The 19,892-nt window shown below is 38.3% G+C and overlaps 1 protein-coding gene across 1 annotated transcript in view; it reads left to right on the top strand.

Annotated features, from left to right (window-relative positions):
- TNKS (tankyrase) overlaps positions 1-19,892 on the top strand; it is a 127,693-nt gene that overhangs the window by 76,373 nt on the left and 31,428 nt on the right. Inside the window, exons 6-11 of the mRNA XM_063156565.1 lie at positions 7,609-7,703; positions 10,671-10,737; positions 11,174-11,360; positions 13,329-13,450; positions 15,913-16,004; positions 16,092-16,170. Coding sequence (XP_063012635.1) covers positions 7,609-7,703; positions 10,671-10,737; positions 11,174-11,360; positions 13,329-13,450; positions 15,913-16,004; positions 16,092-16,170 — 642 coding nt within the window. The remainder of the gene's footprint in view (positions 1-7,608; positions 7,704-10,670; positions 10,738-11,173; positions 11,361-13,328; positions 13,451-15,912; positions 16,005-16,091; positions 16,171-19,892) is intronic.

The following is a 19,892-nucleotide window of genomic DNA, read 5'->3' as shown; positions in this document are numbered from 1 at the left end:
CCTTTAGGAGAAGAGAGTGGATCTTTACTGTAATTTTTTCCTTATGTAGCTCAGCAAGCCACTATTCCCTCAGCTGTCAGTATCTATCACCAAAGAAACAGCGTATACTCCTCTGCTTCTCTGATGATCCATCTCAAAGTTCCTCTCCCTGTGTCCTTGAGTGCTGCCAGAGATATATTCTGTGCTTCTGAATCTGGGAAAACTACAAATGCTACTTTGTGGTGAAAGCCCCAGAATTTCTTTTTTGTACTGCAGTTCCATCCCTAGCTACACCCTCATCGTAGGCATGTAGAAATGGAAGAGATTCTTGTAAAGATCAGTCTTCTGAGAATACTATGGTTTTGTGAGAAGTGTTACTCAATTTTTCTGACACATCCTCTGTGGAACTGTTTTGCCAAATGGTGTCTGAGATACGTGCCTATACAGAGGATTTTCGGGGAAGGGAGGAGGTGTTGCATTTTAATTCTCATTTAGGAAGAGGTCAAAGATTACTAGTGCCCTATTTATGGGATCTGCTATTTGTGAAATCCTTCAGAGATCAATGGTGTTCCTATTTAAAGGGTCTCTCCCAGTTCTCTACCTTTTTCCCCTTAGTCTATGTTTCTAGGTTTGTTTCTGAAAGTAATGACAACCCCCTGAGCGCTACAGCCTGAGGACAGAGTGGCTGGATAGTGGCCAGGCAGAAAGGGGCTGGGGGTGCTGGTTGAGAGGAGAGCAGCTGAATGTGGGCCAGCAGCATACCCAAGTGGCCAAGGCCAATTGCATTGTGGCCTGTGTCAGGAATAGTGTGGCCAGCAGGACAAGGGTGGTCATTCTTCCCCTGCACTCATCGCTGGTGAGGTCACGCCTTGAGTGCTGTGTCCACTTCTGGGCCCCTCAGTTTAAGAAGAATGTTGAGGTGCTGGAGCAGGTCCAGAGAAGGGCAACAAGGCTGCTGAAGGGTTTGGAGCACAAGTCTTGTGAGGAGGAGCTGAGAGAGCTGGAGTTGTTCAGCCTGGAGAAAAGGAGGCTCAGGAGAGCCCGTATCACTGTACAGCTGGCTGAAAGGAGGCTGTAGCCAGGTGGAGGTCAGTCTCTTCTTCCGGGCAACCAGCAACAGGACAAATGGACAAAGCCTTAAGCTGCACCAGGGGAGGTTTAGGTTGAACATTAAGAAGAATTTATTCACAGAAGGAGTGATTGGTTGGTGGAATGGACTGCCCAGAGAACTGGTGGAGTCACCATCCCTGGAGCTGTTTAAGAAGAAACTGGATGTGCTGCTCAGTGCCGTGGTCTAGTTGACAAGGTGGTGTTCAGTCATAGGTTGGATTCAATCTCAAAGGTCTTTTCCAACCTAGTTGATGCCATAATTTCCTGTTCTACCTTATTTTAACCTTGAGATGGAGACGCTCCAGTTATTTGTCTACCCCTGTGCAAGATCACACTTATCATCCTGTTGGTCCTTCCCCACGCTAGGCACGTAGATGATGGAAAAAGCTTGTCTCTCAAATCTCCTGCCCCCTTATTTGTCAACACTTAGCCCAAGTTACAGTACAACAGGGTCACTGTGTTAATGTGTGGGACTGATGCCATCCCTTGTCATGTGGTCTTAGAGGTTCAGACATACAGTCAGAAAATTGGGTTGTCTCTCAAAGGTCAGATCTGCTAGAGAAGCATTCAATAGTTTGGACAGTACAGCCCCCTGAGAAGGAACAGATTTGAATACTCACTGGATATGAGGAGCTGGTCTGTCAGCCAAGCAGATCTCCTCCAAATGACGCCTTACTCTGTCAGTGTGTTTGCAGTATTTTTGGCCTTCACTTTCTGTGCTTTTTAACTCTTCCTTGAGTTTATGGACATTCTTGCCCATTGATGCTCTGCCCTAGCACTGCTGTGTCTGTGCAATCAAGCTGGTTCTGTCTTTGCTGGTTTACAGCTCAAAACAGTTGGTTCCTCACCACCACCACCCCCCACTTGCCAAGAGATCATCTGGTATACCACACCTCTAAGATACTGTTTGCCTTGCAGATTCTGAATTGCTTAACTGTTCAGTTCATTTCCCCTGTCATTAGCTGTTAGAAAGCAGCATGTGAAATTTGTGACATGATGTTTTGTGGAATTTTGCTGTACTAAGCCTGTCCAGTTCAGTAGTCTAATTAATTACTACTGTTTGTATTCTGAAGATGAAGCAGTTAAATTACCACTGGAAACAGTGGAGTGAGAAATGCTTTCTTTAAGTATTTTTTAGTTCTTGTCTTCAGGAATTTTGTTTGTTTGTAGGGGTGTTAGTTTGTTTCTTGTTTATTATGGTTTTTTTTACATAAGAAAAGTGGTTTAAGCTCTTCACCTGTGTGCTTATCTCCAGAGCTGCAGCTAGCTCATCTACAGTCAGCAGTCTGACATGACTTGTTTTCCTGAAGCAGCATCTATAAGTTTGTCCCTAAAGCATAATTGTTAGCCACGAATTTAAATAACTCAGTGCTCCTATAAAATGTCCAAGGAAGCTGCATGGTTAGGGTGACAAGTCATGTAGCTGCTGAACAGAAGCATGGACCCTTTCCTGCTCATTAAAAGCTTAATTATTCAGTCAAGGTTAGGGAACTTCATTACTTTTGTACCAAAAGTGTAAGAGCATTATAGCATGAATATAAAATAAATATTTTGAGTTACTTGAAATATGTGTTTATAGAAGGAAATATTTTGTACCTAAGTCTCATCTTGGCACAATACAAACAAATGTTAATGGGCTATTTCCCAAGAAAGCTTCCAAATTCATTTAACATGAAGGTGTAAGATGGGTGCACTGTTTAAAATCAGAATGCAAGTTGGTATCTGAGCAGCAAAGGAAAAGCCTCATCGTTTCCACAGTGGAAAAGTTTAGGAATGTGTCTGTAAGATTTTAGTGTTGTTGCAACTTGTTTTCTTACCCCATTTATCAGAATGATAAAGTAGTGACAGGAGGTACTCTGCTTGCATCCGGAATGTCTTCCTGATGTACTCTCATGATTGATGTGGTTCATTTTAGAGATGTCTGCAAGAGAGCAGCATCAAGCACAGGCTACTGTGATTGGAAAGAAAGATTCTGTCATCAATTCTAACACAGTAAAGAGGAAGTTGTTTGCTTTGCCAGGAGTCAGGACATTTTCAAAACAGTTTTATGCAAAACTATGAGACAAAGGTCCCTTCTGCGATTAGAAATCCCTGTGCTCTTCCCTTAATTCAAAAGATGTGAAATGCTTTTCTTAAGGGAGTTTGTATGACAAGCTACAAGAGTTTTAAGATATTTTTATTGCTGTTTTCTAAGGGCAGTATGATCTGAATACAATAAGTGGGTTTTTTAAACTACATTTGTTAAATGGGAGTTTGCTGCATACCTGCAATTTCCAAATCTACTAAACCTGAAGATTACTACAGACATGATATAAAAAGTCACAAATATTTAAATCTATATTAAACATTTTAACATGCCTCACTCTTTTCTTTTTTTTTTTTTTGGTGTGTCCTTGGTCAGCAGGGTGTTGTAGAAGAGTTAACAATAAGCATACAAGTATCCTTAGCTATTTTTTTGCCAAGCTTTACTTGTTTCCCCATCTGTGTAAAAGCCACCCTTACTGGTTCATATCCCTGTGGGGACCTTCTGATCATGAGAGTAGCCATATGTCAAGGCCAGAGCTGGCCGTCACAATCAGTGTGTTGACTCTTTATTATGAGAATGCCCTTCCTGTAGACAATTATATGAATTTATGGTAATTCTAAATTACTCTTGATTGTATGTTGATGTAAATAAGATGTGTGATGAGATCTTATTTATGTAATAAGATTGTTGATTTTAATAGCCTTCAAGATGGCAAGTTGAGAATGAGAGAAACATATAGATTAGGGTTTTTATCAGATAGCATTATATAAAGATTTTGGCAGTAGAAAACAAGAACAGGAGATATTAGTTTTTAAAACAGTTCCTGCAGCTGTTATTAATCATGCAGATAATGCATAATATAAGATGGTTACATAAGATCCCTTGGTTTAAAGTTGCCCTTAAAATGTGTAATTTGACTCTGAAATGAAACTTTCTTGTGAGGCAGTGGCAGCATTACCATCTGAAGGCTGCTGAAGACTCTTTAGCAAGATAAGGGAAATGGATGGTGCTTGGAGCTGGAACTCCCACATTGCCTGTGGACAGCTTGTTGAAACAAATTTTCAGATTTTAGCAGAAGGTGCTCAGAGCCTGCAGCACTGGAGATCCCTCACAGCCCCTTTTGTTTGATGCAGGTGAACAGGGCATGGCAGGTCCAAGGCGGCTGACCTTGAACAGGGGTCACCAAATCAGCTTTTGGTAACAAAGCAGTGCAAAAATACCTAAGGCTCACTGAGAACAGTATCAAATAAAAAAAATGCATTTCTTGTGTTCTCAGGCAACACATTATCAAAAAGACTCCAGGCAAAACCACCTCCCTTACTATAAATAGTAGGTATATAGGTTGACAGCGATTGCCATCTTGTCTACAGTGATGTTCCTTAAAGTACTCTCAGTACCTGCTTTGACTCAGTTACAGCTGCCATAAAATTTTCAAATAATATGAGCATCTTGCATAATAGTCTACTTTACTTAATAAAAATGGAGTTATACTCTTTTTTAATTATACTAGCAAGTAAGCCATTGTGATTGGCCTGGTAACTGTGAATGTGAGTCTTGGAAGGTAAGTGCCCTCTAAGGATTTTGTTAGTAAGTCTTGCCAAGTTTTGCAAGATATGGGAGGAGGGGTTAATTGATAAATCTGTTTTCTTAATATTAATTTGATATACTTTTCAGGTGCAGTAGACATTGCTGTCAATGGTATTTAGTTTTTACTTCCCTGATGCTATATAAATAGCATGTTAATTTTAAGAATTGCTCTCTGCTGCCGTAGTTAGCTTATTTTTTTGAAGGCTCATAATGTCATCTAATGAGTAGTTCATGTAGCACAATATTATCTTTTAGTTACCTAGATTCTGTAATTAGCATACAAAGTTGTAACTCCACATTAGTATTTTTATCTATTAAATCTATAGTATGGATAAATCCTCTTTCTTATGAGAAAGGAAAAGAAGTTTTTAAGAATAATGGAGAGAGCATCTTCCTGCTTTCTCCTTCCTGAAGCACATGTAAGCACAGCATTTATAGGAGTCATTTAGCCAAAATAATGAGCAACTGGTTTGTGACTAAAGGGGAGCAGCACTCCAGGTTGTCTGCTCCTGCCTCCTGCGCCTGTGTGTGTGTTCACTTGTCCTTGACCATCACTTAAGTGGTCTCTCTGGCCCTCTGCCTGCCTGCCTCTCCAGCGCTGGGTGTTTGCAGGTGCAGAGTTGAAGCATGGTGCCTGCTGGAGATCTCAGCCCCCTCTCCAGGATGGGCACAGGGAGCATCAGTCGATGCTGCTTGGAGAGGCAGCTGCAGCACAGCACACAGCTCTGCTGAGCTGCTCTGGGCCACAAGGCAGGCACACCAAATGTCAGGTGCCTGGCTGGAGATAAATCATTCTGTGTGCTGGACAAGACAAGATGCTCTGTATTTGAGGCATGGGTCTGGGGGTCTGCATGCCTTTGCTCAAGAGAAGGAGGTAGCTCACCTTACTGAAAGACAGGGATATAAGTTGTCTAAAGATTTGGGTTAATGCTGATTTGCTTCATTTATGCCATTTGTTGTGCAGCTATAAACTTGAAAAGTTTTGTGTTTCTTCTCTAATGAAGTTGTTTGGCAAATGCAGACCTATTAACCCTAGAAATACAAAGTGTACAGTCCCAGCATGAGTCATAATAGTTTTAATTTTAATTTTAAGGAGTGAGCAAGACTCAGGGGTTATGTGTCTTTATTGAGAACATCTCTGTTAATAATGTTTCCTTTTAGTAAAGCATTGTTTTGGAAGTCTGCCATTATTGTTTTAGAAGTGGCACACAGACAATAAAGGATGAAGTTTAATTGTTGTGAGGTTAAAGGATCCTGCAGTGTTCCAAACATTTAATGCTTGGCTCCAATTTTTCTGGAGTCTAGACCTTTGAATGGACAGACTTCTCTGTAGTCCATTTCAAATAAATTTTAGGTTTTCTGAGTTACTAATTCAGTTGATAAAACTAGATTTAGTAACCAACCCAAGGCAGCTGTCAGAATAAACAGTGCTGAATTATTCTGCTAGTGACAATAGCAGCATCATACTTATCCACATTTTCATTAGTATTTATGATATGCAGAAGACAATTATTTTCTAATAGGGGCAGATATAAAAAGAATATATGGCCTTCTAGATCAGTCTAAATTGTTAATTCAGTAGCAGAAGCCTTAATAGTAATAGATCCCGATAATGTGTGTGGTCAAACAACTGAATGTTTGTTGTTACTGATATTTTTTATCTTGGAAACACTTCGTGTTAGGGGATGTTCATGTTAGAATGTTAGAGGTCCTTCAGTAGAGATAAGTCTAAAGATGGGTCTTATGGAAACTTGTATAACTACTTCGCTAAATTTACTGAGTTTTCCAGTTGTTTTTCTAAGAGATATACTCTGTGTTGTCATTTCTGATAGTACAGCCTGTGTCCTCAGTATAATACACAGGGCACTTGGTTGTTGTCAAAGTTGTTACTCTTTCTGAAGCCAAGTAGCAAAGTGTTGAGACTTTAGTAAAATATAATACACACTGCTCCCAAGTTATGGACATTAAATATGTGTTCCTGGAAATCAATACTGTTTATGGATGTATAGTACTTGCTTCTGTTTATCACAGATGAGACCATTTGTCTTGATTTTTATTTTAACCTCTTGATAATAGTGAAATGTGATATCTCCCCTTGTAATACTGTATAACGATGTTTTAATGCTGACAGTAAATTTATACTTGGCATAATACAGTGAGATATGTATGTTTTCCCATGTTTCAAGCTGCTTTATGTGTGGGGTTTTACTGTGAGAAAATTGTATCATTTGGTTGCATGCCACAAAATAAATTGCAACAAAGATTCCTTTAAAATCCTCTGCTTCTCAGCCTCGGGAGGGAGGAAACATCATCCATTTCTGTAAGAAAGCAGTCCCCTCAGGCTGAGACAGCATAGAAAAATTGTTTTATAATAAAAAAGCCTTTAAAAATAAACTTCAAGGGAGATTACTGTTGTCAGCTCAACTCAAAAGCTTTCAGTTAAAATTCATATGAGCTAGCTGTGGAGAAAGGTGTTATTACTCTGTTTTTATGCAGCAAGGTGCATTACTGATGAAGACCTGTATTTTGCAGTAAACTGCAATCTGCATACAATTTTCTCTTTGTCTTACCACAGCACAGTACAGAAGAAATATGGATACTTTTTTGGTGCAGAGATGATGATGATGATGTTAATGATTTTTAAAATTAGCTTTAAATTAAGAGGCTGTTATTGCCTTGGGGGTGCCTGTATTCTTACCCACTTTAAGGCTTTTTTTTGTTTTTGGTTCGACAGCAGGAGGGGCCTCCTGCATGCACTGTGTATTTGTTAATTCAGCTAATCACAGAAGGGTACTTTAACTTATCTTGGTGCAATGTATAAGAGTAACTGAGAGTATTTCAATGGCAGGAAGTGCAGGACTTCAGATTGATGTGGCTCCCATTCTTTATCTTCTTTTGTTTTGCAGTCCACTCCTTTACACTTAGCAGCTGGCTACAACAGAGTTCGGATAGTCCAGCTTCTGCTTCAGCATGGTGCAGATGTACATGCAAAGGACAAAGGGTATGTAAAATTAATTGACTTACTACCTGTTTGCAGCACTGGTTTTGTATTAGTCAAGATATAGAATTATTTTTTTGCTTCATGGTGCAGCACAATCTCAAATAGTTATCTAAGAACGTGATGTTTGCTACCAAAAATCTGAGTGTGCTTCAGATTAGTTGTGATTGCACTTGTTTTAAGGCTGCTTTTGCACCTTTAATTTTTTTTCCAAACTTTGAGCTTTACTTTCATTTACAGACTACCCTTTAAAACTACAGACTAACAGCATTTTTTTTTGGATAGGCGATGGGGAGAAGATACAAGAGCTTAGTGAAAGATGTGCATTGAAAAAATTATCTATGGCCTCATTATCTTGTTTCACATATATGGATGTAATTCCAAGTAACATCAGTAATGCTCATGTGCTCATAACTAGTGGTCCTCATAGATCTGTCTTCATTGAAGCTGTCAGCAAAAATCAACATATAGTAGAGGCTAAACTATTCTATTTTTGTATTAAGGGTGGTAGTTATGTAAGATATCAGCAAAGTGCACAGCAGTCAGAAATCTGAAATGATACTTGCTGTGTGTTGTTCTCAGCCATACATTTCTCATCTCTAAGATGATGGTTTTCATGATGGTTGGATTGGAAGGCTTAGTCCTAACATGGTAGAAATTGGTCCCCTAGTTAAAGGCATACATTTTGTATTCAGAATCCATAGAAGTAAGATATGTGTGTGTGTGTTGTCTCCAGCAGCAAACCTGAGGCACTTCCTGTATTTTCAGTTTCTGCTAGTGTTAGAAGTGATTTTAAATTTTCTTAGCTTCTTTCCCTTTTTTCCTTTCTCTCGAAAACAGTCCTAAGTGTGCTTAAAATCTAGCTAATTGTAGCTCTTTAGTCCATCCATTTACCCCAATGGCTTTTTTAAACAGTATTGTTGTCAAATGCATAATGACATATAATGCAAGTCAAAAAACAAAAATACACCCAAAAAACCTCACAAAAACCACAGAAAGCTAGAACACACCACAACCCCCCCTCATCCCCCCAAAACCCCAGAAAACACAATAAAACACCTTCCTCCTGCCCCTCAAAAAACCCCACAAAAATAAACCACAAAAGTCCTACAGTAAAGCTCCACATAATACCTATTTAGATAGATCCAGCATTATTTAAGCAGGTTGACGGTCTTTTGTACCTTTCCAAAATTTCAGCATCAGTTGTTAGAAAATTCCAGTGTAGATGCTCTATGATGAGTTTTGAACAATTTGCTTGGAATGTATGAGAGGTAGTTAAGTTGAACTTGAACTTGGGGCTGGAGCAGGAAGGGCAGGAAAGCAAACAAAGAAAGGAAAACCTTTCAATACTTACTCTGTACTGAACTTTAAAACAACCCAAACATATTTAGAAACATCTAACATCCTAGTAAAGTCCCACTTTTTTTAGTGGCACCACACATTTAGAATCAGTGTGGTGTTTTGTTTCACCTTGCTGTTTCTTCTTTATACATAATTTATAAGAAAATAGGCTATAAATAACTATCACTTCTCCTTTAAGGAGCTAAATTAGGCTACATTGATTTTATAGAACTGTTAGGTTCTCTTCAATGGAGTCAAGTCCGAGAAAGTGCTTAGGAATTGTTCTGTATTTTCAAAATGGTCACCACTTCTAGTTAATCCCAAAGAGTAGCCCAGCCAGGGAAGCAACTCTTTCTCCACTGGTCTTTCCTTTCCCTTACTGCTGTTGTGCTGGAAGAGGGAGGGGGATGCTGCAGAAGTGAAAGATGCATTGCTTCAGGACTGTCTTTGCTGACAGGCCTTGAAGCCCTCAGTCCTCTGAGACGACCATAATTTTGGAAGTGTCAGGTTTTTTGAGTGCTCTGTGCAATGGATAGTCTCTCTGTCTCACACATGCACTCATAAGTTGTGATTAAGAAAAATAATGATGGAAAAAACAGTCTGAAAAATTTTCCCGAAACAAATTTTCCTCTCATTTGACAAATGTGTTGCTGCTTCTGAAAGAATCCACCTTAAAATTAAGTTTATTTAATTGCTGTCTACTACTTGCTGTCCTAATTATCTCTGGGTTGGTTTTGCAGCCCTGGGAATTACCCCATGTATTTTTCATAGGTATTATGGGGTTAATTATGGTTTTCATATATTATGTGTACTGATCTGTTGAGCCATAACTAGCCTGTCATGTTTGGCTTGAATTAAACTCATTTTGTCCTCTGCAGTAATTGCCCATCTCACATCTCCTTTTCAATGCATGACTTTTATTACATCTTGAGCTTGTGACTAAATCCCTGTTATTTACTTTGCTAGTGTCATTTTTAAGTATGGCCTGCAGTAATATAACACTACAAAAATTACAGGGATTCTCTTAGAAGTATCTTGAGCAGTTAAATAGGTTGTACTGTAAAAAAAATGGAGGAAAATCAGGTCATTCCACAGTCTAGAGCAGCAATTTGAGTCTGCTTTCTATGGATATTTGTACATCTTCATAAAATACCCAGGAGTTACGTTAGTGTTATCTGGGGAGTTTTGCCTTTCACATAGCATTTAAAATAGGAGTTCCTATTTAGGCAGAAGCAGAACACTGTTGAGGAAATTGAATGTGGAATGGGACTTTTCCCCCTCCTTAGTAGCTTCAAGAAAGATCACATCAAAGCCAGTTAATTCTAGTCTTAATGGTAGATTAAACATCTGTGGCCTGTTAAGGCAAAAGAAAAAAAAAAAAACCCCACAGCAAAAAAACCCTCCAAAAACCAAGCAACGAACCTCCAAGTTTTAATGCCACTCTTAAGTAATGTGTTGTTTGGGAAGTCAGATTTTATCATTAGTTTGTAAATCCTAATTTTTAAATGCTTAACTACTTGAATATTTTAACTTTTATTTGATCTTTTAATTTCGGTGGGGAGAAAATAGTTCCTCCCTTAAAAATGTCACTTTAAAGAAAATTGTCATTTGCCTTTTTCTTCCATGCAGTGGTCTTGTGCCTCTTCATAATGCCTGTTCCTATGGACACTACGAGGTTACAGAGCTGCTGCTTAAGGTAAGCAGAGGGATGGGAAGTAAGTGCCGTTGATTTAGATGTGTTAGATGAGATATGAACTGTTTATATCAGAGTTGAAAAGTAAGATTTTTTTTTTCCTACTAGTAACAGGTTTCAAACATCATATTTTCATTTCAGAAGCCTGCAACTGTAGGTCTTTGAAACAGTATATGTGTTTTTTTCTTTATCTAATTTCTTTGGACTGATAGTAGAGCTGAGTCTTTCTGTTCAAAAACTAGCTCACATAAAAATTCCAATTATTTTTCACAGATTCAATGGTATGTTTGTGTATGCTGGTATTTTTAATTAAATTTTGTGTGTGTGTGTTCATACACGAGTGATTTGAACCAATTTTTATAATAAAATGTAAATCTGTAAGCTTTTTAGTTGTTGAAGCTGATCTGTTCGTAAAGCAAGGCTGTTTTTGCTGTGCTAGCACGGTGCCTGTGTGAATGCCATGGACCTGTGGCAGTTCACCCCGTTGCACGAGGCCGCTTCCAAGAACCGCGTGGAGGTCTGCTCGCTGCTGCTGAGCCACGGCGCCGACCCCACCCTGGTCAACTGCCACGGCAAGAGCGCCGTGGACATGGCTCCGACGCCTGAGCTCAGGGAGAGGCTCACCTGTAAGTGCTTCCACACTGACAGCACTGGGTGGTGGGGGCAGAGGGATGCTTTCCTTCCAGGCCACCTTCCTCGAGCTTCAGAAGGGGATGCAAGGCAGCAGAGTAGCTGCAGCTGTGCTGTGTGCTTTGAAGCGCACAGGTACCTCTGATACATCGTCTGTTGTATTGCCTGGTTTTCTGAAGTTTAGAATTATTAAGGCACTGCTGAATCAGTGAGTTTGGGGTTTTTTTTAATGTTTAAAGTCCAGTTCAGTCATGCAGGGTCATCTATATTGAGGGTCTGTATTGCATTTAGAAACTTACAGAAGGTAGGTAGCTTTGGTATGCAACCGTAGAGATGGAAATTCCATCACCTTCTTTTGTAACAATCCTTACGCTGTTTACAAACCAATATTTCATCTCTAATTTTAATTTGTATGCCTTTGCTTTTGCTCTTCGGGGGATTTGTTTCCTGACTCTTAGAAAATGTAAAAGATAATTAAATGAGACAGATATGGAAACAGAGCATTATGAAGTTACAGAAAACTTCTTGAGCATTAGAATCTCAATTATAAATAAGTTTTTGGTTTTGTCTCTCACCTTTCCGGTATAGCAGAAGCCCCTAGACATTAATAATGTGATCCTGCACTACTCACAATCACAGCTAGTCAGGTTTTAGTCTAGTCACTATTATTTTCAGGGGACAATGGTGAGATCATGTGCAACAGAAAGCTTTGGTCTAGAAGAAAAGAGGAGGGCATTAGTATCTTTAAGTACTTCTCTACTCTGAGTCCTGGGCTATAGCTTCTGACCCTGAGGAGGATTAATTTAGCATTTATTTAAATTAACAAGCAAAATAAAATCAGTTTAAACTTCGGTTTATTTCTGTTTAGAATCCTCAAGAGCAATGAAGGAAGATACATGTCCATTAATATCCACTGAAATTTGTAAACGTATGTGAGCATTACGTCAAACTTGACAGTATCTTGATGGGAGAGCTTGTATTTGCATCTCAAAAAACCATGTTTTTATGTTCTTGAGTTGTTTTGTCTTATACTTTGGGAATAAAGTTACATTACACTTGTTATTTCAAAATTTATTTGCACTTGTGCTTTGAGTAGTGCTTTGCTTACAAAGAAATTTAAACCAGACATTAAAACAAAGTGGGAGAAGAAAGCCATTTATTAAAAAACTTCAGATTTCCAGGTTGCTTATGAAACAAAAATATTTATATTTTTACTGAAAATGAGGTATTTTTTTCTAGTTCGCAGAGTCAGATGTAATTTTTGATAACCTGCCTTTTGTCTGAACATTTTTGAGAGAAACACTTCTTTTCAATTTCAAAGTTATTTAAAACTCAAATGAACTAGTTGCTGAACTAAACAAGATTTGGAAATAGCAAAATTAGTGATCTGTACTTGCAAAGATAGACATGCTGTCAAAACTTGTTTAATCTTGGGAGCAGACTGGCTTCAAATGCTCAGCTAGTTAGCTTTCTTTAACACCAAGAGTTTAGTATTTTATATATATATTATTGTTGGTTTTGTTGTTACTGTTGCTTTTTATAATTTTATAGAAGTTATATATACTTAAGCTTTACAGTGAATTCTTGGTCATGTAAATAAATACAGTTTTTGAAAAACAACTGTAATTCTTTATTTTCTTAAGAATAGCTCATGGTATTGTGCTAATTTGAACAGAGACATGGGTGATGTAGAGGTCACATATGCATTTAATGTCAGGTGGGTGGAGGATAAAAGGGAGAAAAGCTATAAGGATTTAACTCAAGGCATAGCTTCCCCTATCCTTTAGCATATCCCTTTGGTTTCAGCAAAGCTTCTTTCATGTTCTGTGTCCCAGGTCAGGTGGCACCAAAGACATACAGAAGCACTCCTCTTTCCTCTTAACTGAGTATGGCTGTCTTTCTGCAATAACATCTATAAATGTGACATTTTGCTGAATATTAAATGTGTCTTTTTCCTCTAACAGATGAATTCAAAGGACACTCTCTACTGCAAGCAGCCAGAGAGGCAGACCTAGCCAAAGTGAAGAAGACACTTGCTTTGGAGATCATTAATTTTAAGCAGCCACAGTCGCATGAGACTGCACTGGTGAGATTATACAGTCAATCCATTTGCTTCATGATAAATGTGCTGGTAGCCTGGAGTCAAGGAGTTTTATTTCTACGCTATGAAAATACATTCATCATCTGAGATAGGGAATTTGGCATTGAACACTTTCTATGCTTAAATAAAATCACCACTATAGAAAAAACATAATATAATTTATTTTATCACTTTTTTCCTCTCTTCTGGTAGATTACAGAAGCTCTCCAGCCACTCTTCACTTTTTCATTTTTCACTTCTCTTGCATTTTTCCCTATAAATCTCTTTTTTTGTTGGACTGCTGCTGTGGTTTTTTATGGGGTTAAATTTTATTTCTGTAGCCCAGTGGTTTCCTTCATGTTTTATGTGAGCGAACTTGGATTACAAATTTTCTTCTCAGGATACATAAAATTGTGGTGAAAACAGGTGTATATTACAGGGTCTTACAAGTTTGGAATAGTACTGACAATACCACATTAGCTGTAGAAACAAGGTTCTTTTGAGACTTTCCTGGCATTATCCTGCTCTTATTTAATTGTTTAAAGAAGCAATGGAAGCAAAGAACACAGCCAGTATCCCAGATGTAGCGAGAACTTTGAAGCTGAGACTGATGGTATTGTTAAAACCACTATAGTTATGATATTTTATTCCAATGGAACATTTTCTTCCCAGTGGCAGGTCTCAGCTGCAGGCATGCAACTGCATATTTAGTTTGGAAACATTGCGATTGTGATCAGAACATTGTGTGTTGGGTACCAAGCATCCATATGCTCTGTTTCCTCTGTCGAGGACTCAGCATCCTTGCTTGAAGTTAGAATCAAGAGGGGAGGAGAGGTTTATAGGCTGAATATGAAGGCAGTATGAATTTTGGGATGATGTTATTCTTTTCTTTCTGAGTGTATCAGCTGCTGCTATGTGGCATCTCTTTAGCTGTGTAATGATCACTTCATAGTCCTCTAATGTTCTTTGCTCTTTTCTGCCTGCTGATTCTGCAGAGACAGCTGGACCAAATGGAATATTTTAGGTCTATTGATGTATTTGGTTCAGTGTTCATTAAGTGCTTGACTGCGATTTTTCAGTTTTTGGCTGCTATACATGAGCTGTCCAAATGAAAGGACTTAGCTTCCAGGATCAGATGAGGTTATGTGTAACCTAACTGAGCTATTTCTGCCCTAAGCATGATAATGTTTTCCGTGGGCCACTGGCATCTCTGCTGTATTAGCCAAAAGGCCACAGCAAGCACCTGATGTAAGTTTTAGTGTTGCTTTGAGATTTGGCAATATTTCAGCATTTGTGTGTTTTAGTACTTACCGTATAGGCAGGAAATAGAGACAGAATATTATCTGCAAAACCTTAAAAATGCTGCCTCACTTCACAGCAAAAGTTGATCTTAATGTTTATTTACAAACTTTGCCTTTGCAAAATTTGGATGTGCCCTGCTGATTAACAACAGTGTGGAAGCTTGAGTGAAAGTTACTTCATAACGAAGGCTGAAACTGGACAAAAGATGATTATTGGTACTAGTGCTACCTATTAGCATTGGGTTTGGGATCTGTCTAATTGTAAACATTATCATTTTACTGTTGGAAAGTTAGAGAACTCTTCCAGGAGACTTTCTGCCTTTTATGGGCTACTAGTTTAAAATGTGGGTAAAGATATAAACAGAAAAATCCAAATGTTTCTCCTGTTTCTCATAGTCTGCTATCTTGAGATGTCTAAATTTGAAATAAGCATTTCTGGACTTGATTTTAAAGCTGGGTGTTTAATATCACCTGGAATGATGCTGGTAATTCCAGGCTTCAGGAATACATTGATAGGGCCACTGTTGAGAGGCCAACAGATGCCAGCCACATTTAGGACAATAGTTACGCCTAGCAAAGGGCTGTGTGGTCCCACAAGGGCAGGCATGGGCATTGGGAAACCCTGTGTTGAAGGCTGTATCTTTCTCATAGCATGGGAAGAAAGATACTCTAAGAGAAATGTATTGCCTGTTTGCTTATTACATAGTCTGTAGTTGGGTGCATGACACAAATGGCCATTAACAAGGTCAGTACACATTGGAACAGAGGAAGAACCAAAGCAACATTCAAATCCTGCAATTTGACAACTGCAGCAGAATCCTTACAGACCCCTTTGGAGACTCTCTGTAAAAAGTTAGGCTGTTTCAAACTCTTTGTCTTTTCCTCCTTTGTTCATTATGTGTCAGTTTTGTCCTGATAGCTGGTTAATGTAGTTGGTATCATACTGCTTTATTCATAAGTGAAAAATAGCTTTAAAATTAAAATTGTTTTTCTGAGTAGAATAATTTAGCATTGATCACTAACCTGTGTTTTGTTCAGTATGATGAATTCTATTTGTAAATTTTGTAGTCTGTTTTAGCAGAATAATTAAGGGATGAAGTAATATATCTTTAAAGTTCTTTATTGTCTCTGTATTTGAAATATGCTTTGTGTTTACTTTTTTTGCAGCACTGTGCTGTTGCTGCCGTGCATCCGAAGAGGAAACAAGTTACAGAACTGTTGCTCAGGAAAGGAGCAAATGTCAATGAGAAAAACAAAGAGTAGGTTTCTGAAATGTTTGAGTTTTCCAAAGGCCTCTGTCGTACTAGAAATGTAAAAAACTAATACATCACTTTTTCCCCCCCTAGTTTCATGACGCCTTTACATGTTGCAGCTGAAAAAGCTCATAATGATGTCATGGAAGTTCTGCATAAACATGGAGCAAAGGTAAATATACTTGCATGTATTTTATTTAAGACAAAGGGCAAGAAGAAGGGTTGTGTTGATTATATACCACATAAGTGTTTTTTGACAGTTGCTGCTTTTTATTCTGTATACCTTGTGCTTCTTGTGTTAACCTTGAAGTGTGCTTTATCTGAATAAGTACAGGATCCTCAGGAATCCCATTTGAAAAGTACTTCTCTCCAAGTAACCAAATAAAGGTTTTTAGTATTTTAAAATACTAATTTTTAATGTATCTTGATATAATTTCTAATAAATACTATTATCTAGGTGCCTCACATTGCTTTATCTTGTTGGCTTGAAAATATCTCATGGCTGAGGGTACTGACACTGAGTTTAGTATCCTAATGCTGAGTATTCCTTAGCTCTTGCTTGCTTTTATTCTCAGGGTCAGATTGTTTTGCTGTGCCCTTTAGCTGTTGATAGGTGGTGACCTAAGTAATTTGTGTGCTTGTGACCACATTGTTCAGCAAGTTATTAAAGACAGAGAAAGGTATAACTTAACTTTATTTAGAACATGGTTTAACCATCTTTCTGAAGTGTTTTGGAATGATCTTTCTTCAAGTTCTTGCAGCAAACTTAATATTCATAGGAATGATATACATCTCTACTTAATTTTTTCAGAAACTCTTCTTGATGGATACTTACTTTGCATTGGCTAAAATATAAAAGATCTCTGTGTTTTTGCTTTGAATGGGACTCAGATTACTCTTTTTAAGTCTTCCTCTCCATTCAGCAAGCTAGAAGTGAAGAACTCATTGTTACCAATTTTTATCTGTTGTATTATGTTATTGCCTGTAATGGTGATCAAGTGTCACTCTTGCTGTGATGAGAGGTATGAGCAATGTAGCTGTATACGCAGTCAAGTGTTTTTATTTTGAAACTATGAATTTTAATTTATAAGCCTGTATGAGAGCTCACTACCAGATTTTTTATTCACTTCCATAGTACTTTAATAGATCATAAAATAGCTTAACAGCAATACCACAGTGGAGTTGATCATGTTTGAGAGTCCTAATGCACTGGTGACTATTAAGTTTGGCTTAAGGGGGAAAGCAAGACCAAAGTTCTTGATTATAATCATTAAAACTGTTGGTTACTATTTTCCCAAATTCACTCTTAGTAGCATATCTATGCACTGAAAGTAAAAAAAATCATTTTGCCATAGGAATAGATATCTCATGACTTTTATGGATCTGCTTTTGCACAGTAATTCAGTACTGATGGTATTTGGGTAGGCACTGAACTGGACATGCTGGAGTTTTAGATGTACTGATACCAAAGTACCACCTACTTTGAAATCCAAGGAGCTTCTGTGTGCTGCCACTGTACTCTCCTTATTTAAATTAGTGCTCCCTTGAAAATCTGTCTCAGTTGTGGTCAGGTTTAGGAGTAAGCATGAAGATGGCATCCTTACTAGAGTGGTCCCATTTTGTTTTCTCAGTAGCACATTCTGATCATAGCTTGTCATTCTTTTATCTCCTGAAGCTGAGGTTCCTAAATTGTGATCCATGAGTCACGTGTGGACTGATTAATGGTGCTGAGTGGTGCACAGTTATCTACAGAGTGATGCTGAGTGGTGTGTTCTGTCTTTTATTCCATTAACAGCATGCAACTAGAGGTAGATAGTGGTCATTAAACCTCCTTCTTCATTCATATCCCATATCCTATGTTATTCTGAGCATAGGCCATTCACATTTATGGTCTAGCAAAGCACTTAAGTGCATGGCAGGAGACTAATCAAAGTTAATATTAAGTGCATATTTCCGTAGTGCAGTGGATCAGTGTCCAAAGTTTCTTAGCTGTAAAACAGTAAATAACGCACCCATAATTTTCAATGAGAGGTAAATCATTAAGGCTTTATGAGGCACTTTGAAGTTCCCAGATGGGATATGCTCAAGAATATTAGTTAGTTAACTAGGCGTATTTAATCACTCTAAAATGTTTGTCTTGCTTGTATATTATTATTTGACCTCTTGCTGATGCTTTGAGGTCAGAGCACTGTTGTATGCATTTGGTTCATGAGATACTCTTGACACTGGGATTTCTTTTGTTTCTGACTGTTGTGACATGGCAGCTTTTGTTCCTGAAGCATGGTGCGGGTTTTGATGTTTTTCTTCTCTTGTTTGGAAGTTTTTCCTTTATGTTTTCTCTTTTTGTGTCTTGAATTTTGGGTACCTCATAAGAAGTAATCAGATATATTAAGCTCTTAGATCATGTCTGGTTGTATTTTTTACAAGAGAGGGTTCTCATGAGCTGGTGAATCTAGTCTCCCTGTCATAGCAGCCTCCCAGTGAAGATCCATTTGTTCTTTGAACTGCACCCTCCTGATTTTTAAATACCTCTCTTCTTATTTGATGCTTCCTTCAGTGAGGTATTTGCACTGAACAAGCTGATTCTTCTTAGCCTTTGTTTTGGTAGGCTAAAAGCCTCGAACACCTAATCTTCCCTCCCTCGTAAGGGAATGTTGCCTTTCCTATTCATCCTTATAAGTCCTTCTCTTTACTAACACCAGAGGAAATCTTGGAGTTCAGGCAGCAAGAATAGAATTCATTCCACCACTGCGTTCCATGATGGCACTTTTGTACCTCTTTTGTAAGTGCCTGACTCATGCATACTGGGATCATATTTGCCTTTTTAATAGGCATGAGACAGTAGTACTCAGATCCTTCCTGTAATCTTACAGTGCACAGAGAATCTTGGTTTTGCTAATATTTTATATTTGTGCCCTTCAGCACAATTTTCCTGTGCCATAGTCATTAATGTAAATAGTGAAGCAAAATTATCCCACAACCAGCCACCATGCAGCTTCCCCTTTTCAAAATACTCAGTTTTTCCATTAAACTCTATTTTTTCAATATAAAATAAAATAAAAATTTCCACTGTGATCGCTTACAAAATGCTTACTGAAGTGTGTATGATGATATCTACCGTGTAGTGCTTTTTCACTTTGCAGCCATTTCTTCTGTCAAAGGAGAGGTACTGTTAAAGCCAGCTTCAATCCCCCTTCTGGAAACCACTACTGATTACTGAGAGAGTAACAATTTGAAAAAGATGTGTAATTCAAAGAAAGAAGAACTTTGTTCTTCTGAAATACTGTGACAAAAGGCAGACAACTGATCCACAAAATTACCAGCAATAATAGATCTAGGAGACAAAGTCATATAAAGGTCTTTAGATAGAAAATAATTTGGGATTGTTTTAGCATTTTATAGGAAATTCTTCTGTTTTCATGAGGAGCAGGTGTGTCAGACAGCAAAAGTGAGTTCACACACAGTGGAGTATGTATGTGTAGCCTTTTTTTGTTCTATGGAAAGGGCTAAAGCATGATAAAAGCTGCTTTGGGGAATTTGGGATGGACCGGGGATGGTTTGTGGTCTTGGAGCTGGATTTAATTATCCATAATGTTATCACTGTGTAAATTTGCTGTTTGAAGTATGTTAGATGATAATAAACAGTGAAGGACTGCTTGAATAACGTGCTTGATTGAGACTTATTTTACAGAAAGAACATCTGAGAACATCGATCTCTTCACTCTGGTGACCAGTGACAGAACCTGAGGGAACAGCATGAAGTTGTGTCAGGGGAGGTTTAGGTTGGATATCAGGAAAATGTTCTTGACCCAGAGGGTGGTTGGGCACTGGAACAGGCTCCCCAGAGAAGTGATCGCAGCACCAAGGTTGACAGAATTCAATAAGTGTTTGGAC

Source organism: Melospiza melodia, chromosome 5 (assembly GCF_035770615.1).
Source record: "Melospiza melodia melodia isolate bMelMel2 chromosome 5, bMelMel2.pri, whole genome shotgun sequence".
Classification (NCBI taxonomy): Eukaryota; Metazoa; Chordata; class Aves; order Passeriformes; family Passerellidae; genus Melospiza; species Melospiza melodia.
This window is presented reverse-complemented; position numbering and strand designations above follow the sequence as displayed.